Source organism: Rhinoderma darwinii, chromosome 5 (genome assembly GCF_050947455.1).
Source record: "Rhinoderma darwinii isolate aRhiDar2 chromosome 5, aRhiDar2.hap1, whole genome shotgun sequence".
Classification (NCBI taxonomy): domain Eukaryota; kingdom Metazoa; phylum Chordata; class Amphibia; order Anura; family Rhinodermatidae; genus Rhinoderma; species Rhinoderma darwinii.
In genome coordinates, this window is record NC_134691.1 from 249083129 (window position 1) to 249106751 (window position 23623).

The 23623-nt window shown below is 41.6% G+C and overlaps 1 protein-coding gene across 1 annotated transcript in view; it reads left to right on the top strand.

Moving 5' to 3' along the window:
• Positions 1-23623, top strand: part of CDK13 (cyclin dependent kinase 13) — a 172570-nt gene that overhangs the window by 38295 nt on the left and 110652 nt on the right. The window contains exon 4 of the mRNA XM_075827037.1: positions 16676-16815. Coding sequence (XP_075683152.1) covers positions 16676-16815 — 140 coding nt within the window. The remainder of the gene's footprint in view (positions 1-16675; positions 16816-23623) is intronic.

Consider the following 23623-nt stretch of genomic DNA (forward strand, 5'->3'; position numbering starts at 1 on the left):
GTACTGGTGTGGCATCTCTCTTGTCCTTGTACTTGATACACAATATGTTGCTGCTAGATTGTGCCCTGATCTCACCCCTTCTGCGTGTTTGCCCAAGCAGTGTCTTAGGGAGGCCTCTCAGATTTCTTCTAGCAGTTCCGCATGCCGCAGGACTTCTGGAAGCGAGGCGCTTGAAGAGTGGAACGCTGGTATAAAAATTATCCAGGTAGAGGTGGTAACCCTGGACCAGCAGTGGGTGCACCAAATCCCACACAATTTTTGCATTAACTCCCAGTAAATAGGGGCATTCTCGGGGCTGGATACTGCTGTCCTGCCTTTCATATATCCTAAACCTGTAGGTATACCCTGCAAACATAGAATGGTGACAGCACCCTGCGACACTAATGCCACCTAAACCACTAAATATAAATAAATATGCACTAAAGCTAAATCTACTTACAAATAGGGAGGTTCTTAGTGCACATTTTGATCAAAAAGTGTTAGCCCACCTGCCACGACAAGGCGACCTCTGTAAGGTGGGAACCTACGCTGCACATACACCCAGAACTGGGACTAAGCCTACATATATACCTGGGGATGGTAGGATCCAGCATTGAACTGATTAAAATCACCCAGGGCAGAATGGGAGGAGTGCAAGAACAACAAGTGGAGGCAGTCACTAACCCCACATATATGGATCACATAAACACAACAAAGTTGAACAGCACATTCCAACTAAATGATACAAAATGTATGCAGGTGCAAGAACACCCATGACTGCAGATATACAGCAAACATAGAATGGTGACAGCACCCTGCGACACTAATGCCACCTAAACCACTAAATATAAATAAATATGCACTAAAGCTAAATCTACTTACAAATAGGGAGGTTCTTAGTGCACATTTTGATCAAAAAGTGTTAGCCCACCTGCCACGACAAGGCGACCTCTGTAAGGTGGGAACCTACGCTGCACATACACCCAGAACTGGGACTAAGCCTACATATATACCTGGGGATGGTAGGATCCAGCATTGAACTGATTAAAATCACCCCTGATGCACTCGCACAGCATATACATCTTCACACCATACCTTGCCCTCTTACCCGGCAGGTACTCGCGGAATTGAAGCCTTCCTTTAAAATGTACCAGGGACTCCTCAATAGAAATACACTTCTCGGGGGTGTATGCTTGGGAAAACCGGGCACTGAAACTGTCTAATAGGGGTCTCCGTTTATACAAACGATCAAAACTGGGGTTATCTCGGGGTGGGCACGGCTCATTATCAGTATAATGTAAGAAGCGAAGAATTTCCTCATTTTTAAAAAAAATTGTTTATATTTTTATTTTTTTTAGGTTCCAGTTCAGTTGTGAAGTTGCTTTGAGGAGCCTATATATTAGACACCCCCATCAAACAGCCCATTTTAGAAACTAGACCCTCTCAAAGTATTCACAACAGCATTTAGAAAGTTTATGAACCATTTAGGTGTTTCACAGGAATTTAGAGCAAAGTAGAGGTGAAATTTTAATTTAATTTATTAGGTACCATGTCCGGTTTGAAGAGGTCTTGTGGTGCCAAAACAGTGGAAACCACCCAAATGTGACCCCATTTTGGAAACTAGACCCCTTGAGGAATTCATTGTAGTTTTCATGGAGTGTGCGCAACTTTTTGATCAGTTTTTATTCTATTTTTAAGAGGTGTGGTGACTAAAACACAGCAATTCTACTATTGGTTTTTATTTTTTTTACAGCGATCACCGTGCGCTATAAATGACATATTCACTTTATTCTGCGGGGCGATTCGATTACGGCGATACCATATGTTTTATAGTTTTTATGTCTTATGGTGTTAGCACGATAAAATACTTTTTGTAAAAAATCATTTACTTTTTGTGCTGCCTTATTCTAAGCGCCATAACTTTTTTTTATCTTCCCAAGCAAAAAGCCTTGGGAGTATTTTTTTTTTTTTGCGTAACGAACTGTAGTTTTGATAAGTACCATTTTTAGGTACATGCGACTTTTTGATCTCTTTTTATTCAATTTTTTGCGAGGTGAAGTGACAAAACAATTGTGATTCTGGTATGGTTTATTTTCTTTTACGACGTTCACCGTGCGGGATAAATAACACAATTGTGTAGTTCAGGCTGTTACGGACGCGGCGATACCAATTATGTATAGTTTTTGTTTTATATTTAATAATAAAGGACTGCTAAGGGAAAAAGGGGGATTTTTACTTTCATTACTTTTTTAAAACTTTTTTTTTCTTATTTTTACACTTTATTACTTTGTCCCACTAGGAAACTTGAGGGCAGGAGGCCCTGATCGCTATTCTAATACACGGCACTACATGCATAGTGCAGTGTATTAGAGCTGTCCGCTACTCACTGACAGCAAGCATAGTGGGTCCTGAATTTGTCCGTTGATGGCGTAGCCAGAGTCCATTGTTAGGATTCTGGTTGCCATAGTAGCCATCGCCGCCCGCTATCATGGATTGGGCCGTCGATTGTGGCTTAACCCTTAAGAAGCCGCAATCGCTATTGAACGCGACTTCTAAGGGGTTAATCGGTGGGGGACCTCCGCGATCGGTCCCAGCACATTGAGCTGTGATAGTCTGCTGTCGGAAATAACAGCTGTCACAGCTCGTGAACACGCCGGTGGAAAATGGCGCTGTATTTACTCCATGACCTACTATTAGACTGGGTTCACACACCCTATTTACGGACGTAATTCGGGCGTTTTAGCCCCGAATTGCGTCCGAAAATACGGCTCCAAAGCGTCGGCAAACATCTGCCCATTCATTTGAATGGGCTTTTACGATGTTCTGTGCCGACGGTAATTTTTTTTACGCACCGCTGTCAAAAGACGGAGCGTAAAAAAGAGGGCGTGATCTCTTTGCTCTGACACTGTCCAATCCGCTACGGACAGTGTCAGGGTGACTTTCTGGTGAGACATGGTTTGTGAAGCCCTGCCTGTTACATGCTGCACTCAGCTGCACATATATGCACCTTCACGTATGGGCAGGTGAAAGGTTCTCTTTAAATTTGACATCTCATTCACTTCAGCAATACAAACACAAATTTCCAAAACCGTAAGTTTGAACTGCCTTCTTTTTTTTTTTTGTTAAGTTTATATATCACTCGTGTCGGTTCCTGCTGCCAATTAATCCCTTCCCAACACCCGCCGTATATTTACAGTGCTGTCGGGAAGAGATTCTCGCAAAGCGCGCTATAGTTACGTCCGTCATCGTGCGAGCCAGGAGCTGAGCAAAGACCATCACCGCCGGGTGTCAGTTGTATGTTACAGCTGACACCCTGCTGTAACGACTAGGACCGGAGCTAGACTCTAATCCAACTGATCCCCCTTAGATGCTGCGCTCCATAGAGATCGCATCATCTGAGGGGTTTTTAGCCACGCGCGGTGAGCGTCGTAAAGAAAAACCCCTAAAAAAAACATTGCCAGAATTGCTGTTTTTTGGTCACTTCTACTTCCAAAAATTGGAATAAAAAGTGATAAAACGTTGCATGCATCCAAAAACGGCACCTTTAACAACTATAGCTTGTCTCGCTAAAAAACAAGCCCTTATACAGCTCCGTCGACTAAAAAATTTAAAAGTTATGGCTCATACAATATGACCGAAAAAATTAATTTTACAAAAGTAATTTTATTGTGCAAAAAGTTGTAAAACATAAAGTGCTATAAATTTGCTGTTACCGGAATCGGACTGACCCGAAGAATAAAGTTAACATGTAATTTATAACGCATGGTAAACGCTATATAAAAAAAACTATGCCAGAATTGCTGTGTTTTGATCACCTTACATCCCAAAAAAAAGATAGTGATCAAAAAGTCGCATGTACCAAAAAATGGTACCAATAAAAACTACAGCTCATCCTGCAAAGAAACAGCCCTCATACCACTACGTCTATGAAAAAATAAAATAAGTTATGGCCCCCATAAATCGGGAAAGAAAAATATGCAATTGTGCAGGCCCGAATGGAACATTTCTTTCAAGCGGTGATTTATCAAGTCCCTAAAATTAGGTAACCAGGAAGAGGAAGGCCCAAACATATCTACTGGAAGCGACGGTGCCCATATAATACCAGGACAACACTTCCCTGCAAAATTCCCCAAACTGCAAAGGTGCAGTGTATATCAAAATGGGAATAAGAAAGGACATTTATTAGTGCGACACTGGCCTGTGCAGAACGGATTGCTTCACAGCGTAAGTCCTTATTCACATTCGTGTAATGGTCTTTAAAACAATGGCCATCACACTGACCTATCTAATTCAATGGGGCCATTCACACGGCTGTTTCAACAGACCGTGTGACGGGTCCTTGGGAGGATAAAACATGTCATTTATTTGCGCTTCACGCATCCCTCCATAGACTCTAGTCTATGGGGGATGTGAGAAAACGCGACCCGCAGCGTACAGCGCGGATGCAACTCGGACATGAAAAACTGCAGTTTTTCACGTCCGTGATGCGCAACGCTCATGTGAATCTGGCCTTTAACACATCTATGGTTTCTTTCATTGTGTCTTTTTTTTTTTTTTTTTAACCCCATTATTATACCAGCTGACTATGCCCCTGATGTTCTCTGCCCAGCTTACATATGCTCCTACATTATAAACTGAAATACCAGTAATAATTAAAAAAAAAAAAAACTACTACCAAGCAAAATCCAAATGGCGCTCCCTCCCTTCTGAGCCCTACACTGTGTCCAAACAGCTGTTTACTTCCACATATATGGTATCGCCATACCCAGGAGAACCCATTTAACAATCTTTGCCATGTGTCCCCAGTGGCACAAGCTGGGCACGACATATTTGCCACTGAAATGGCATATCTGGGGATAAATTGCAATTTTTACTTTGCACCATCTGCACTGCAATCATTTACGGAAAAGACCTATGGGGTGAAAATGCTCACTACACCCCTTTAATAAATGCCTTGAGGGGTGTAGTTTCCAAAATGGTCACTTTTCAGGGGTTTATTTTATTATTTCACATCAAAGCCTCTGCAATTGTGAACCAATACTTTGTAAGTAGCCAAATTAGGCCTCAATTTTGTATGGTACTCTTTCACTCCTGAGACTGGTCGAATTTCCAGGCAAAAGATTAGGGACACGTGTAGGGTTTTTTGAAAACCGGGGGAAACCGCATAATAATTAGGGAGCTGTCTTTTTATGGTGGCACAAGCTGGGCACCACATTGGCATATCTATGGAAAAATTGCCATTTTCACTCTGCCACATCGAGTACACACTAATTTCTGGATAACACGTGGGGTTAACTTGCTCCCTACACCACTAGGTGAATACCTTGAGGGGTGTAGTTTCAAAATTGAGGTCACTTCCACTGTTCTGATACCTTAGGGGCTTTGCAAATGCAGCACAGCGCCCAGAAACCTATCCTGCAAAATCTGCACTCTAAAAGCCAAATGGTACTCCTTCTCTTTTGAGCCCTGCTGTTTGCCCAAACAGCAGTTTATGACCACATATGAGGTATTTCCATACTGCAGGGAAGTTGCTTTACAAATGTTGCAAGAGGCTTTTTCTTCTTGATGCCATTTTTAGCTAAAAAATAATCTTTTAATTTCCACGTCTAAATTGTAATAAACTCTAGTGGGGTCAAAATGCTCGCTACACCCCTAGATGAATTCCTTGTGGGGTGTAGTTTCCAAAATCGCAAAGAGACACAGAGGACCCATGGTAGTTGGTGGGCACAAATGTAATAACTATCAACTAAATGCCCTAAGGCAAAAGAAGCCCTATTTCCCAGCTACCATATAGGACTAAATAAAATAAAATTCTTTATTAGGCTATTCTAAGCAAACTAATGAACCACACACATTAAATAAAAATAGTCAATGAGCGCTGCTAGTGAGCGGAATGTGGCACAATGCATTGATAGTGCGTAAGTTTAGAACACCTGTTGGTGTTAAGACTAGAGCCAGTGGCTTCAGTATGCTGTGACTTCACGGTCTAATATATTTAAATGTATCTCGCAGACAAGCATGAGAATAAAATTGAACCCCCCCCCCCCCCGACATGTTTCGCTACGTCTGTCCTCGGGTTTCCGGGGCCAATGACGGCGTGCTGTACAATTCCCCTTGTTTTATGAACTTCCGATCACTTCTCTTAAGGTGTCACTGGCAGTCGCCAATAGTGGTGTGAGTAGCGATTCGAGCCCTACTTTAATGAGATAGACGTAACGGCTGACAAATCAGAAGTCGTATATGCTGGCCTTTCACAGGGTAAGGTCTGCTCATGCGCATATCTGCGGAAAAGAGTATCCAGGGTCCAAGTACGAAAGTTGCCAGATAACTTAACGAAGTGTGAAAACAGACCAACAGCGCATGCGTAAAAACTTAGTCTCAGGATGATTGTATATCACAAATGGTGCTTGAATGTAGTATCTAGACTAAGGAGGTATCCAGCGTTTAAGTATATAAACGCAAGGACACTTAGACTTTTGCAGGGCTAGACACTATGCGTATTCCCAGGGACTAAGTCGCAAAGCGCGATGGTATGCTGGATACAAAATGTAATGATTTCAGAGTATATGTATGTGTGTCTGCAACAGAAAGGCACAATATATATAGAAAAAATTTAAACCTTCAAAGGGGAAAGCAAATATATCGCCTGCATAATTAGGCACAGACATCAAGTTAAATAAAATGATTATTTATAGTAATATTGTCACAATATCTCGTTCCATATCAAATATATGTGTAGAGCGTGCGAATGTGGTGCAAACGACTTATCCCAAACGAAATAAGTGTATATAGTAGGAATAGACTATACAGTGAAGGAAATAAGTATTTGATCCCTTGCTGATTTTGTAAGTTTGCCCACTGTCAAAGACATGAACAGTCTAGAATTTTTAGGCTAGGTTAATTTTACCAGTGAGAGATTATCTAAAAAAAAAAACACCTGAAAATCACATAGTCAAAATTATATATATTTATTTGCATTGTGCACAGAGAAATAAGTATTTGATCCCTTTGGCAAACGAGACTTAATACTTGGTGGCAAAACCCTTGTTGACAAGCACAGCAGTTAGATGTTTTTTGTAGTTGATGATGAAGTTTGCACACATGTTAGATGGAATTTTGGCCCACTCCTCTTTGCAGATCATCTGTAAATCATTAAGATTTCGAGGTTGTCGCTTGGCAACTCGGATCTTCAGCTCCCTCCATAAGTTTTCGATGGGATTAAGGTCTGGAGACTGGCTAGGCCACTCCATGACCTTAATGTGCTTCTTTTTGAGCCACTCCTTTGTTGCCTTGGCTGTATGTTTCGGGTCATTGTCGTGCTGGAAGACCCAGCCACGAGCCATTTTTAATGTCCTGGTGGAGGGAAGGAGGTTGTCACTCAGGATTTGACGGTACATGGCTCCATCCATTCTCCCATTGATGCGGTGAAGTAGTCCTGTGCCCTTAGCAGAGAAACTCCCCCAAAACATAATGTTTCCACCTCCATGCTTGACAGTGCGGACGGTGTTCTTTGGGTCATAGGCAGCATTTCTCTTCCTCCAAACACGGCGAGTTGAGTTAATGCCAAAGAGCTCAATTTTAGTCTCATCTGACCACAGGACCTTCTCCCAATCACTCTCAGAATCATCCAGATGTTCATTTGCAAACTTCAGATGGGCCTGTACATGTGCCTTCTTGAGCAGGGGGACCTTGCGGGCACTGCAGGATTTTAATCCATTACGGCGTAATGTGTTACCAATGGTTTTCTTGGTGACTGTGGTCCCAGCTGCCTTGAGATCATTAACAAGTTCCCCCCGTGTAGTTTTCGGCTGAGCTCTCACCTTCCTCAGGATCAAGGATACCCCACGAGGTGAGATTTTGCATGGAGCCCCAGATCGATGTCGATTGACAGTCATTTTGTATGTCTTCCATTTTCTTACTATTGCACCAACAGTTGTCTCCTTCTCACCCAGCGTCTTACTTATGGTTTTGTAGCCCATTCCAGCCTTGTGCAGGTCTATGATCTTGTCCCTGACATCCTTAGAAAGCTCTTTGGTCTTGCCCATGTTGTAGAGGTTAGAGTCAGACTGATTAATTGAGTCTGTGGACAGGAGTCTTTTATACAGGTGACCATTTAAAGGCATGGTGTTGCCCGAAAAACATGTTTGTTTGTTTTTTATTAAACATTTAGTGTGTGGGTGATTAAACATTGTTCAAATTTTTTTTATTTTTTTCACGAGTCAGGAAATATTATAAATTATTTCTAATTTATAATACTACCCATTTTTGGTCACTAGATGGAGCTATTTCCCAAAATTGCAGCATTGCAACATTGGGTTAAAAGCCCTCGCTCTAGTGAGCTCTCAGCATCCCCCCCTCCTTTATCCTGGCTAGTGCCGGGATAAACGAGGGGTTTGAATGGTGTAACCTCCTACACTGTGTGTCGCCATTTTTTGAGCTAACACACAGCGTAGTAGGTTTACATACAGTAGTAAACACACACAAACACGAACATACATTGAAATCTCTTACCTGCTCCTGCCGCCGCGGCTCCCTCCGGCCCGTCCGCTCCGTTTGCTGCCGCTGGTCCAAGTGCACAAATCCGGAAGCCGCGACCGGAAGTAGTAATATTACTGTCCGGCCGCGACTTCCGGTCCACAGGAAAATGGCGCCGGACGGCGCCAATTTCGAATTGGACTGTGTGGGAGCGGCGCATGCGCAGTTCCCACACAGACGCCGTACACGGAAGTCAATGGGACGGGAGCCGTTCGCAGTCCCTATGGGACTGTGGCTGCCGTATTCCATGTCTGTATGTGTCGTTAATCGACACAGACAGAAATGGAACAAAAAATGGCAGCCCCCATAGGGAAGAAAAAGTGAAAAAATAGAAAAAAGTAACACACAAACACACAAATAAATAAAAACGTTTTTAATAAAACACTAACATAAAACTGACATGAAAAAAAAAATTTTGGTGACACTATTCCTTTAAGACATCTGTCTTTAATGCAGGCACCAAGTTGATTTGGAGCGTGTAACTGGTCTGGAGGAGGCTGAACTCTTAATGGTTGGTAGGGGATCAAATACTTATTTCTCTGTGCACAATGCAAATAAATATATATAATTTTGACTGATTTTTCTTTTTTTTTTTTTTCTTTTTTTTTATATATAATCTATCTCTCACTGGTAAAATTAACCTAGCCTAAAAATTCTAGACTGTTCATGTCTTTGACAGCGGACAAACTTACAAAATCAGCAAGGGATCAAATACTTATTTCCTTCACTATTTAAATGATCCGAAGGATCAAAAAAGATGAAAAAAGAAAAGGGGAATATAGCCATTAAAAATGGATGGTTCAAATTAAAAATCGAATGTGACTACTAATATTTATAATTATAATGTAGTTTGATACAATGATGATAAACTCATTGTCTTAAAGGTGATGACGGTTACTCTGACCAAAAGTAACAAAGGGGAATATTATACTGATTATAAATCCCCTCTATAGATTACACTATTAAAATTGAATTATTGGTGTTAAAAAATGGCCGCAAAGATTAATCCTTCATTCAGACCATTTGGATTTAAAGTACTCAAGCGATGAATCCACCGTGCTAGTGCTGCAGTCGCTGGCACTAGTCTGGACACAAACAGCGAGAGGTGTTCTAAATCTATGCACTATCAATGCATTGTGCCGTCTTCCACTCACTAGCCGCTCGTATGGACTATTTTAATTTAATGTGTGCGGTTCGATAGTTTGCTTATAGCTTAATATAAATAATTAATTTTATTCTATTTAGTCCTATATGGTAGTTGGGAAATAGGGCTTCTTTTGCCTTCCAGCATTTAGTTGATGGTTTAGTTTCCAAAATGGGGTCTCCTTTGGTGTTTTTCCTTTATTTTGGCATCACCAAGACCTCTTCAAACCGGACATGGTGCCTAAAATATAATCTAATAAAAAGGCCCTAAAATCCTCTAGCTGCTCCTTTGCTTCTGAGGCCTGCGCTTCAGTACATTAGCACATTAGGACAAAGTGTTGGAAATTTCTATAAATGGCAGAATCTGGACAATAAATATTGAGTTGCATTTCTCTGGTAAAACCTTCTGTGTTACAGAAAAATTCACCTCTACTTTGCTTTAATTCCTATGAAACGCCTAAAGGGTTAAACTTTCTAAATGCTGTTTTGAATACTTTGAGGGGTGCAGTTTTTAAAATGGGAAGATGAGGATTTGTATTGTACGGGCCTCTCAAACCCACTTCCCAACTGAACTGGTCCCTATAAAAAAAGCATTTTGACATTTTCTTGAAAATGTGAGCACTTCAGCAGAAATTTCTAAGCCTTGTAACGCGCTAGAAAAAAATGATGTAAATATAAAGTAGACCACATTTTCCACACGCCACCGCCCTCAAAGGCTATCGTGGTGCACAGCAAGGTGGCAATGGAGGCTGTAATGGAGGTCTATCCTCTTCAGCGATGAGTACAGCTTTTGTCTCCAATGCAATGATAGCTGGCGGAGATTGGTCTGGAGATCACTTGGGCGAGGCCTTCACAAGGGAACGTCACACTGGTCCTACTCCTGGCATTATGTGGGGTGGCATAACGTATGGTAGCCAGAATCCTCAAGTTTCCCAGAAGTAGTTTTTCAACAGGACAACGCATGTTGCTCATGCTACTGTGAGCAGCCTGTGTGGCCTAAACGTGCTACCATGGCCTCCAGCATCTCTAGACCTATCTACTATCGAGCACATCTGGGACGTCATTGGTCGGCAATTGCAAAGGGAGCTGCAAGCGGCCAATCTTGATGATTTACGTGCATTCAGTGTGGCATAATTGATCAGACAACCATTAATAACCTCATTGATAGCATGCCAAGGCGTGCAAGTGTGTGTGGCACTCATGCGCCATACTGAATACATTTAAAGATGTTTGGATACTTGTTTCCATTTTTTTATCATTAACATGTCTATAGATCCTGTGACTAGCCATTCCAAAACTTTTTTTTCCTTCTCGAGGTTGCAATTTCAATGTTGAGTGTATTTATGTCCATGAAAGTCCACCTTATTTATTTCATCACTTTTCTGCATAGAGCATTGTTTGATGTGGCTAGTCAAAAGACCACGGCTCCTAGATTTAGAAAATCAGTGTGGGTCTGAGGTCATTGAACAACACTAAGGAAACTTTCTGTCTGGTCTGCATGGCATGGCAGAAAATGCATCAAATGAACTCCATTTCCATGATGCTTCTGTACCTCTGTTTTTTTAATCTTCTGACACACAATCATGTAATCGCCAGGTTATCAACCCTGTATTACTAATTTTTACACGTTTTTATGCTAACCCAAATGCATTTAGTCACTGCTCTGTACTTGGCATGGTTTCCTTTATTGACATTGGAGTGGTTAACCTTATCCAGTATAGGCAATAACACTGTAATAATCTTAACCCCGTGACACATTATCACGTACATGCACGTGCAGTGTGTCATAGGGAAGTATGGAGGGCGCTTACGGGCAGAGCGCCCCCCATACCCTCGGGTGTCAGCTGTCTTTTTTTATTTTTTTCAACTGACCGCCCAGACTAACGGCCGGAAACAGCGATAGCACTGTTCCTGGCCGTTTAACCCGTCAAATGCTGCTGTCAATCGCGACCGCAGCATTTGAGGCGTTAGAGAGGGGGTGGCCCGTTCAGACTGCTCATCGGCGCCCCCACACCGCGATAGGGGGGCGCCAGTGGTAGTCATGGCAGCCCAGGGGCCTAATGAAGGCCCCCAGGGCTGCCTTTTGTCTGCCTCTGTTAAGCCGTGTCTCTGGCAAGGCTTAACAGAAGCCTGTGGAAATAACGATATACTGCAATATATTAGTATTGTAGTATATTGTATCAGCAATCTAATTATCGCTGGTTTAAGTCCCCTAGGGGGACTAGTAAATGGTGTAAAAACATTAGTTTAATAAAGTTATTAGTAGTGAAAAAAAAATAACAAACTATTAAAAGCACAAAAAAAAAACCTTTTCCCATTTTTTCCTCTAAAGGGATGTAAAAAATGAAACACAATTGGTATCGCTGCATCCGTAAAAGTCTGAACTATTACAATATATCATTATTTAACACGCACGGTGAATGCAGTAAAAACCAAAAAATTTAAACCGACAAAACATGGTACCAATAAAAACTACAGCTCGTACCGCAAAAAATAAGCCCTCACACCGCTCAATGCACGGAAAAATAGTTTGGTTCTCAGAATGTGGTGAAACAAAACCATTTTTTATTTTTTTTAACATAAAGGTTTTTTATTTTTAAAAGTAGATATATATATATATATATCTCATATCGCCGAAATCGTATTGACCCGCAAAATAATGTTCAGTTGTCGTTTTTTACTGATCGGTGAAAGCCGTAAAAACGAAAACCAAAAAGACAATGTAGGAATCAGTTTTTTCCAATTTCGGCTTTTTTCCGTTTCCCAGTACATTATATGGTACTTTAGATGGTGTCATTAGAAACTACAACTCCTCCCGCAAATAGTAAGCCTTCACATCACTCTTGATGTAAAAATAAAAGTTATGGCTCTTGGAACGCGGGTAGTAAAGAACGAAAACGTGATAAATGTCTTGGTCCTTAAGTGGTTAAAGTATACCTGCCAGTATATCGCGTGTCTACATGTGTTCTGGCCATTATGACTCATTATTTAGCAGTTTGTCACTGAAGTGTCTACCGCTAAGGCCCCATGCACACGACCGTGCCCGCAATTACAGCCCGCGATTGCGGGCACGGCCGGCCGCTTAATGACAGCCGCATTTTCGGCCCGTGCTCCCATACAAAGTATGGGAGCACGGCCCGCAAAATGCGAAAGAACGGACATGTTCCATAATTCCCGGAACATTTCCACGGCACGGACACCCTTCCGTAGTGCTCCGGAAAGGTGTCAGTGTTCAATGAAGGCGAATGGCTCCGTTTTTTACGGTCGTGTGCATGGGGCCTCATTCTTAGAGTACTTTCACGCAGTGGTTTCAGACATAATTCGGTCCGTTTAGGCCTCGAATTACGCCTGAAAAAACGACACTGTTACACCTCCAAGCATCTGCCCATTGCTTGCAATGGGTTTTACGGTGTTCTGTTCCCACGAGGCTTCGTTTTACACGTCGTCAAAATATGGCACGTAAAATGACGCCGCGTCAAAAGTGCAGGTAATTTCTTGGGACGTTTTTTAAGGCTGTTTTCATTGACTCCACTGAAAAACCGCATCAATAACGGGTGTAAAATACGCCGCGAAAAACGCGAGTTGTTACAAAAACGACAGAAAAATCAGGAGCGGTTTTTGCTTGAAAACCGCTCTGGATTTTCAGACTTATTTTGCTAAGCGTGTGAACATACCCTTAGGCTTCGACCCACTAGCGCAGAAGCAAATATCTGCTATCATGTCTTCTGTACAGTGCACACATGGGAGATCAGGATTCTTTCTCTTTCTCTTAACATTTTTAATTTTATTTTGTAAAACTGTTACCGTAATTGGATTGACCCACAAATTAAAGTTAACATGAGCTTTTTTTCAGCATGGTGAACGCCGTAAAAACAAAACCCAAAAAACAATAGAGAAAGTGTTTGTTTTTTTATTTGTTTCCATTGCATTCCACACATTTTTTCCCCCAGTACATTATGCAAGAAAGGACAAGTTCCTTTATACATTACCAACCTGGGGCCACATTAACTAAACTGACATATAGAATACACCTGTTGGGTCCTTATCACCCTTTTCTTCTGACCAGCAGCATATTTTTTCCTTTTCCTCCACGTTCTCCGTCTTCAGCACTCGTCACCTCAGTCCTCCCTCCAGCATGAGTGTGCTGATAGAGGGCTGCCCTTTGCCAGAGCCAGTTTGGGACTACCTGCTGGCTCCTAATGACTGCATCGGTGCACACATTGAGCCGCCTGGCAGTCCCGCAATGGTGGCTCAGTGAGAGAGCGCAAAGAAGCACATAAGAGGTTCTAAGAACCACTTGTGTCCTTATTATACCTCTCATACTGAACTACTGTGTGTTTGTGTGTTCGAAAATAAAAAAAAAATTATAAAAAAATGGCTGCAGAGGGAATAAATGCAAATGCAAATTTGTTTATAGGCCACACAATTTTTTTTATTTTTTTTTGTTTTCTCAGGACCTATTGTACTTTGTTAGTAAAAAATGTTTGGTTGATTTAAATTCAATATTCAGAATTTAGAGAATTTGCATTTTTTTTCCTGAATTGAAATGTCTGCTTGTAAGACAGACAGTAACTATTTTGTGTGGTATTACTATCCCATATGTGTACTTTGTTTGCATCGTCTTTTGAAATTTCTCTGATTGTTCCAGGACGTTAAAAGGCATAGGCCCCATGCACACGAATGTGCTTTTGCGGCCGCAATTCCCCCGAAAATCCACGGGAGAATTGCGACCCCATTCATTCCTATGGGGCCATGCACACGACTGTGGTTTCCACGGTCCGTGCATGGTCCAGGAGCCTCGACCGCAGAAAGAACAGGCAAGTCTTATTACTGCAGTGTTCTGCAGTCCAGGCTCATAGCAAATAATGGCCGTGGCCATGTGCACGGCCCGCGATTTGCGGGCAACTCGCAGGTGACACTCTGCCCCCGGCCGACCCGAAAGTCACGGCCATGCACATGGCTATGGTCGTGTGCATGAGGCCTTAGAAATTTAGCAGCAATTTCTCATATTTTCCAGAAAATTTCAAAAGGCCATCTTTTCAGGGACTAGTTCAGCTCTGAAGTGGCTTTGAGGGCCTTGTATATTAGAAAGTCCCCATAAATTACCTCATTTTGAAAACTTCACCCCTCAAAGTATCCAAAACAGCATTCAGAAAGTGTTTTAACCCCTATAGGCGTTTCACAGGAATTAAAGCAAAGTAGAGGTGAAATAAACTTTTTTTTTTTTTTTTTTTTTTTTTTTTTTTTTTTTTTGGGTCAAAATTCATTCATTCATTTATTTTTTTTACATGAGAAATGCAACTCAATATCTATTGCCCAGATTGTGCAGTTTTTAGAAATATCCCACATGTGGTCCTAGCATGCTAATGGACTGAAACACCGGCCTCAGAAGCAAAAGAGCACCTTGTTATTTTTTTATATACATTTTAGGCACCATGTCAGGTTTGAAGAGGTCTTGTGGTGCCAAAATGGTAGAAAAAAAACAAGTAAGTGACCTCATTTTGGAATTCAAGGAATTGATCTAGGCGTATAGTTTTCATTTTGGCCCCAGTTTTTTTGCTAAATGTATTTGAATTAGTATGTGAAGATAAAAATCTACTGGTTTTTTCTCTGAAGAAACGTAGAAATGTTTAATTTTTACAAGGAATAAAGGAGATTAAACACCCTAGCGTTTGTAAAGCAATTTTTCCCGATTACGGAAATACCCCATATGTGGTAGTAATCTGCTGTTTGGACCCACAGTAGGGCTCAGAAGGGAGCGCTATTTGGCTTTTGGAGCTCAAATTTAGCTGAAATGGTTTTTTTGGGTGTCATGTCGCATTTGCAAAGACCCTGAGGGACTAAAACAATGGAAACCCCCCATAAGTGACCCCATTTGGTAAACTACGCCACTTAGGGAATCTATCTAGGGGTATAGTGAGCATTTTGACCCCACAGGTCTTTTGCAGAATTTATTAGAATTAGGCATTTCACAGAGCATGAAGGAGGAAAAAGCCTCCCAACATTTGTAAAGCAATTTCTCCCGACTACGGCTGTACCCCACATGTATTCATAAATGTGGTATTTATTAGAAATTAATTAACCCTTTCTGGACTGATCCATTCTTTGCTTTCTTTATTTTCGTTTTTCACTCCCCGCCTTCAAAGGACCATAACTTTAATTTTTCCGTCAATATAGTGGTGTCAGGGCATATTTCTTGCAGGAAGAGTTGTATTTTCTATTGACACCATTTGAAGTACCATTTAATGTACTGGGAAACTGAAATAAAATTATTTGCAGGCTGAAACTGCAATTCCTCCATTGTTTTTTGGGTTTTGTTTTCACTGCTTTCACCGTGCAGTAAAAACAACCACTTAAAAAAAGTTCTGCGACTCAATACAATTACAGTGATACCAAATTAATATATATATATATTTTTATTATATTTTACTACTCTAGAGTGAAGGTGACCAAACAGCGATTTTGGTGTTTTCAATTATTTACGGCGTTCAATGTGCGAATATATACAGGGGTGGGCTATCTGTGGAGCACTATATACAGGGGTGGACTATATGTGGAGCACTATATTACAGGGGTAGGCTATATCTACAGGGGGGCTATATACAGGGGTGGGCTATCTGTGGAGCACTATATACAGGGGTGGACTGTATGTACAGGGGGGCTATATACAGGGGTGGGTTTTCTGTGGAGCACTATAGGTGGAGATTTGTGGGATGCTATATATCGACAGGGGTGGGCTATATATTGACGGGGCTATATACAGGGGTGGGCGATCTATGGAGCACTATATACAGGGGTGGGCTATATCTACAGGGGGGCTAAAAAAAACTGGATTGCAAGATTTAAAATTGGTCCTGCTGTGAGGGTGTGTGCGCATTATAATTAGACCATATTGATGTTATGAACTAAAGGGAAATCTTATCATATCACATTATTACAGGTGAATGCGCCACAACCTAATTGGAAAAGATCTGCTATAATTGATTTTTAATTGTTTCTGCTTTCATCTGTCTTAAAGGATTTGTGGTCCTCGCTGTGGTGAAATCCATGAGAATGAAATAGACTGGGGCAAGCGTTGTGTGGACAAATTTGATATTATTGGAATTATCGGGGAAGGCACCTATGGACAGGTGTACAAAGCCAGAGATAAAGACACTGGTAAGAAAATATTTTTATACTTCCCATTTTATATAAAAATAAAATAAATTGGGGGTAAAAAAATATAATCACACACACTTTACCATTAAAAACACTGACCGGTGAAGGGAGTAACATTGATTCTCATTACAATGGCACCTGACAAGGGGTGGTATAAATGAGGCAGCAAGTGAACAGACAGTTCTTGAAGTTGAGGTGTTGAAGGCAGAAAAAAATGTGCAACTCTAAGGAGCTAAGCCACTTTGACAAGGGCCAAATTGGGATGGCTTTGAGTACTGGGTCAGAACATTTCCAAAACGGCAGGTCTTGTGGGGTGTTCCCGGTATGCAGTGGTTAGTACTTACCAAAAGTGGTCCATGGTAAAACAACCGGCAACAGGGTCATGGGCGCCCAATTCTCATTGTGCATGGGGAGCAAAGGCTAGCCCATCTGGTCCAAACCCACAAAAGCGGTATTATAACACAAATTGCTGGAAAGTTACTAGTGTCTATGAAAGAAAGTTGACCGAACACGCCGTGCAGTGCAGTTTGCTGTGTTTGGGTCTGCGTAGCATCCGAACTGGACCATGGAGCAAAGGAAGACGTCCTGGTCTGATAAATCATCTTTTCTTTTACATCATGTGGCCGGGTGCGTGTTCGTCACTTACCTGGGAAAGAGATGGCACCAGGATGCACTATGGCGGGAGAAGGCAAGCTGGTGAAGGCAGTGTGGTGCTCTGGGCAATTTTCTCCTGAGTAACCTTGGCTCCTGGCGTTCATGTGGATGTTGCTTTGACACGTACAGTGAAGGAAATAAGTATTTGATCCCTTACTTATTTTGTAAGTTTGTCCACTGTCAAAGACATGAACAGTCTAGAATTTTTAGGCTAGGTTAATTTTACCAGTGAGAGATAGATTATATAAAAAAAAAAACAGAAAATCACATAGTCCAAATTATATATATTTATTTGCATTGTGCACAGAGAAATAAGTATTTGATCCCCTACCAACCATTAAGAGTTCAGCCTCCTCAAGACCAGTTACACGCTCCAAATCAACTTGGTGCCTGCATTAAAGACAGCTGTCTTACATGGTCACCTGTATAAAAGACTCCTGTCCACAGACTCAATTAATCAGTCTGACTCTAACCTCTACAACATGGGCAAGACCAAAGAGCTTTCTAAGGATGTCTGGGACAAGATCATAGACCTGCACAAGGCTGGAATGGGTTACAAAACCATAAGTAAGACGCTGGGTGAGAAGGAGACAACTGTTGGTGCCATAGTAAGAAAATGGAAGACATACAAAGTTACTGTCAATCGACATCGATCTGGGGCTCCATGCAAAATCTCACCTCGTGGGGTATCCTTGATCCTGAGGAAGGTGAGAGCTCAGCCGAAAACTACACGGGGGGAACTTGTTAATGATCTCAAGGCAGCTGGGACCAGTCACCAAGAAAACCATTGGTAACACATTACGCCGTAATGGATTAAAATCCTGCAGTGCCCGCAAGGTCCCCCTGCTCAAGAAGGCACATGTACAGGCCCGTCTGAAGTTTGCAAATGAACATCTGGATAATTCTGAGAGTGATTGGGAGAAGGTGCTGTGGTCAGATGAGACTAAAATTGAGCTCTTTGGCATTAACTCAACTCGCCGTGTTTGGAGGAAGAGAAATGCTGCCTATGACCCAAAGAACACCGTCCCCACTGTCAAGCATGGAGGTGAAAACATTATGTTTTGGGGGTGTTTCTCTGCTAAGGGCACAGGACTACTTCACCGCATCAATGGGAGAATGGATGGAGCCATGTACCGTCAAATCCTGAGTGACAACCTCCTTCCCTCCACCAGGACATTAAAAATGGCTCGTGGCTGGGTCTTCCAGCACGACAATGACCCGAAACATACAGCCAAGGCAACAAAGGAGTGGCTCAAAAAGATGCACATTATGGTCATGGAGTGGCCTAGCCAGTCTCCAGACCTTAATCCCATCGAAAACTTATGGAGGGAGCTGAAGATCCGAGTTGCCAAGCGACAGCCTCGAAATCTTAATGATTTACAGATGATCTGCAAAGAGGAGTGGGCCAAAATTCCATCTAACATGTGTGCAAACATCATCAACTACAAAAAAACGTCTGACTGCTGTGCTTGCCAACAAGGGTTTTGCCACCAAGTATTAAGTCTTGTTTGCCAAAGGGATCAAATACTTATTTCTCTGTGCACAATGCAAATAAATATATATAATTTTGACTATGTGATTTTCAGGTGTTTTTTTTAAAATATAATCTATCTCTCACTGGTAAAATTAACCTAGCCTAAAAATTCTAGACTGTTCATGTCTTTGACATTGGGCAAACTTACAAAATCAGCAAGGGATCAAATACTTATTTCCTTCACTGTATGGTCGGTCCAGAGTCTAGTGTAAGTGCTGCCGCCAGTCAGTCCACAGTCTGGTTTGAGGTTTTTTTTATTTTTTATTTTGTTTTCTTTTGTTTTTTTTTTATATGTAGTAATATAGATTATTTTATTTTTTTTTGTAGCCTGTAGCCCTTCTGTGGGTGTGAAGTTGTTTTGTTAAGCGGACTGCAGTGTCCGTTATGAGATGCTGTACCAGGATCAGAACCATGTGTGTCAATGAACACCGTTAGTTTAAGTAATACTGTGACGTCACGGTAGAAATTGGTGCTCAACCGTATCTGCATCAAACCTGGGAGTTGGGATTCTTCTACATCACATATGGGAGATCTTTATACTAAGGAATATTTCCCCCCTCCCCCTTTCTAAAAATTGCGTTAATATTTTTATGTAGGAAGTCACTAATGTACTTTAGTTTAAAATTCGGTACTAAATGGTGCTGTTCAAACCCGGTGAATTGTTCCCAGAAGTCCTGTAGCTTTTCTAATATTGATGGTGTGCCGACACGGCCCCACATGACTGAGGGCTTGCTTTGTGTGCTGTTCGTGTCGGCGCGTTAGCCCCTTGCAGTCATGCCATTGATGTCACATTGCCTATTGCTGGAGTCCCGGAGCAGAGCATCAGCTAGCGCTCTGCTCGGGACTCCCGGCACCGCTCCTGACATTTGATCCGTGACTTTCAGGGGTTTCCGATCGCTGGAGTTCCTGAGAAGAGAATCAGCTGATGCTCTGCCCAGGGACTCCAGCGATAGGAAACCCCTGAAGTTGCTGTCCATATATGGTTAGTTACGTCAGCAGCAGCTGATGCTCTGCCTGGGGACTCAAGTACTGCTCCGGACATTTCATCAGGGGTTGCCTATAGCTGGAGTTCCCGATCACAAACCGCACAGGATGCAAGCTCTGTCACGTGGGGCCGTGTCGGCACGTCATCAATTTTAGAAAAGCTACAGGACGTCCGGGAACAATTAACCGGGTTTGAACGGCACCATTTTAGTACCGAATTTTAAATTAAAGTACATTAGTTAGTGACTTCTTTTTACATAAAAATATTAATGCAATACAGTTTCTGCAATTTTTGGTCCCTGGATAACCCCTTTTAAAGGAAGTTTGGCAACCGTTTATGCTGTTCTATCTGCATGCAGCATAAAGTAGTGACAGAGACCCCGGTTCCACCGCTGTCACTTACCTTACTCACACTAACGTATTTCTCGGCCGTGAGCTGTCAGTTTTAACAACGGACAACACACTTACCCATTCCAGTGAACGCTATTCATACAGAATTATTATTATTTTTTCTTTTGTTCATTACGAGAAACACCACATGCCCTTTTCGAGTCCGTTTTTGCGGACCAGACTTGGCCAATGAAGCCTATAGGTGTGTGAAAAACAATGGACAGCACGCAGGCGACATCTGTTTTTCAAAGATCTCTATGCGGTAAAAGAAATATGGTATCTGAGCAATCATGTAACCTTCCTGTTGGTGAGAACAAAATTGTGAAACGATTGAGACTTGTTTTTTTTACGGATTATTTTTTTTTAATGACATACGGATGCAAAAACTGACGCATGGAATGCACTGAACGCAAGACGAACATTCGTACGGATGAAATAAGGCTTTACTTTTGTAGATCAGTCGTTTTTATAAAAGTCACTTCTGCAGCACAAATTCATGACCGCCTGACAATGACTAATAGCTTTCTCCCCATACTGTGCATAGGGAGAAAGCTGCAAATCAACAGCGGTTAAGCAGGACTAGCCGGAACACGTTCATATCTAGGACCACTTAGTTCAATATGTAGTACTAGTTATTCAGGAATTTGGGCTAGCACCGCCCACCCCCTGTTGATTGGCAGCTTTCTCCCTATTCACCGTATGGGCAGAAAACAGTCAATCATCGGCAGGGGAGTCGCATCTCCTAAACATGCACTGCAGAAGATAAAGTGTACCATTCAGTAGTTTTCATAAACTTCAATGTAAGTGACCGTTCTGAAGTCAGTGTCTGGCATTACTTTATGCTGCCCTCAGAAAGAGCGGAATAAACCTATTGCTTTTAATGGTTTTATCATCTTGGACAGTGATTTCCAGCTATTGTAAAACTAAAACACTTCAGTCCCAAATGATACTTTTTAATACTTTATTTTTATTATTTTTAAGCTCTGCTTGAGGACATATGGTGTCTTCTCGCTTATAAATTATTTTAAAGCGTTTAAAACCTTTAAATTTACACTACCGTTCAAAAGTTTGGGGTCACCCAGACAATTTTGTATTTTCCATGAAAACTCACACTTATATTTATCAAATGAGTTGCAAAATGACTAGAAAATAGTCAAGACATTGACGAGGTTAGAAATAATGATTTTTATTTGAAATAATAATTTTCTCCTTCAAACTTTGCTTTCGTCAGAGAATGCTCCATTTGCAGCAATTCCAGCATTGCAGACCTTTGGCATTCTAGCTGTTAATTTGCTGAGGTAATCGGGAGAAATTTCACCCCATGCTTCCAGAAGCCCCTCCCACAAGTTGGATTGGCTTGATGGGCACTTCTTGCGTTCCATACTGTCAAGCTGCTCCCACAACAGCTCTATGGGGTTTAGATCTGGTGACTCCGCTGGCCACTCCATTACAGATAGAATACCAGCTGCCTGCTTCTTCCCTAAATAGTTCTTGCATAATTTGGAGGTGTGCTTTGGGTCATTGTCCTGTTGCAGGATGAAATTGGCTCCAATCAAGCGCTGTCCACAGGGTATGGCATGGCGTTGCAAAATGGAGTGATAGCCTTCCTTATTCAAAATCCCTTTTACCTTGTACAAATCTCCCACTTTACCAGCACAAAAGCAACCCCAGACCATCACATTACCTCCACCATGCTTGACAGATGGTGTCAGGCACTCTTCCAGCATCTTCTCAGTTGTTCTGCATCTCACAAATATTCTTCTGTAGGATCCAAACACCTCAAACTTGGATTCGTCTGTCCATAACACTTTTTTCCAATCTTCCTCTGTCCAATGTCTGTGCGCTTCTGCCCATATTAATCTTTTCCTTTTATTAGCCAGCCTCAGATATGGCCTTTTCTTTGACACTCTGCCCTGAAGGCCAGCATCCCGGAGTCGCCACTTCACTGTAGACGTGGACACTGGCGTTTTGCGGGTACTATTTAATGAAGCTGCCAGTTGAGGACCTGTGAGGCGTCTATTTCTCAAACTAGAGACTCTAATGTACTTGTCTTATTGCTCAGTTGTGCAGCGGGGCCTCCCACTTCTCTTTCTACTCTGGTTAGAGCCTGTTTGTGCTGTCCTCTGAAGGGAGTTGTACACACCGTTGTAGGAAATCTTCAGTTTCTTGGCAATTTCTCGCATGGAATAGCCCTCCTTTCTAAGAACAAGAATAGACACTGGAGTTTCACATGAAAGCTCTCTTTTTCTAGCCATTTTGAGAGTTTAATCGAACCCACAAATGTAATGCTCCAGATTCTCAACTAGCTCAAAGGAAGGTCAGTTTTATAGCTCCTCTAAACAGCAAAACTGTTTACAGCGGCGCTAATATAATTGCACAAGGGTTTTCAAGTGTTTTCTAATCCTCCATTAGCCTTCTAACACAGTTAGCAAACACAATGTACCATTAGAACACTGGAGTGATGGTTGCTGGAAATGGGCCTCTCTACACCTATGTAGATATTGCATTAAAAACCAGATGTTTGCAGCTAGAATAGTCATTTAGCACATTAACAATGTATAGAGTGTATTTCTGATTCATTTAATGTTCTCTTCATTGAAAAAAACTGTGCTTTTCTTGCAAAAATAAGGAAATTTCTAAGTGACCCTAAACTTTTGAACGGTAGTGTATGTGCTAATGTTTTCATGAATTTACAGTTTAGTGGATAGAAGCTTTGTTTGTGGCATAGATTCATATGTAATTTTTTTTTTTTTTTCCCATTCACGACTGCTTGCATGACCATAATTCTGAATACACACGGGAAAGAAATTCTGCAGATTTCCCCTGCAGATAATGGCACCAGCCATGTAGATTAGATTTGAACGAATCTCATCCAAATTCCGCTGAACATTTTCCGCAAGGAAATCTGAGCTTGCTGCAGACTTGAAATCTGCATCATTCTCAATCTGTTCTGGATGGTCACGTCGGATTTCGTCCTTTTTTTTTTGTAAAAATTATTTTTTTTTTCTTTTTAATGTTGAAGGTGTGATATCCGCAACAAAATAAATCGCACGTGCAGATTTTGTAGAGGAGAAACTGTCCTGTGTGAATCCAGTCTAATATTGACAATTTATCATTGCCAAATATTCTGTTTCTCTTGTTCCAGGATGGCAGATTGTGTTCCAGTGTTACCTACCTGTGTACTATTACCAGTATTAATTCTTATTTTTCTTGCTTGATTTGTCCAATAACAAGAAAGATCTGCAC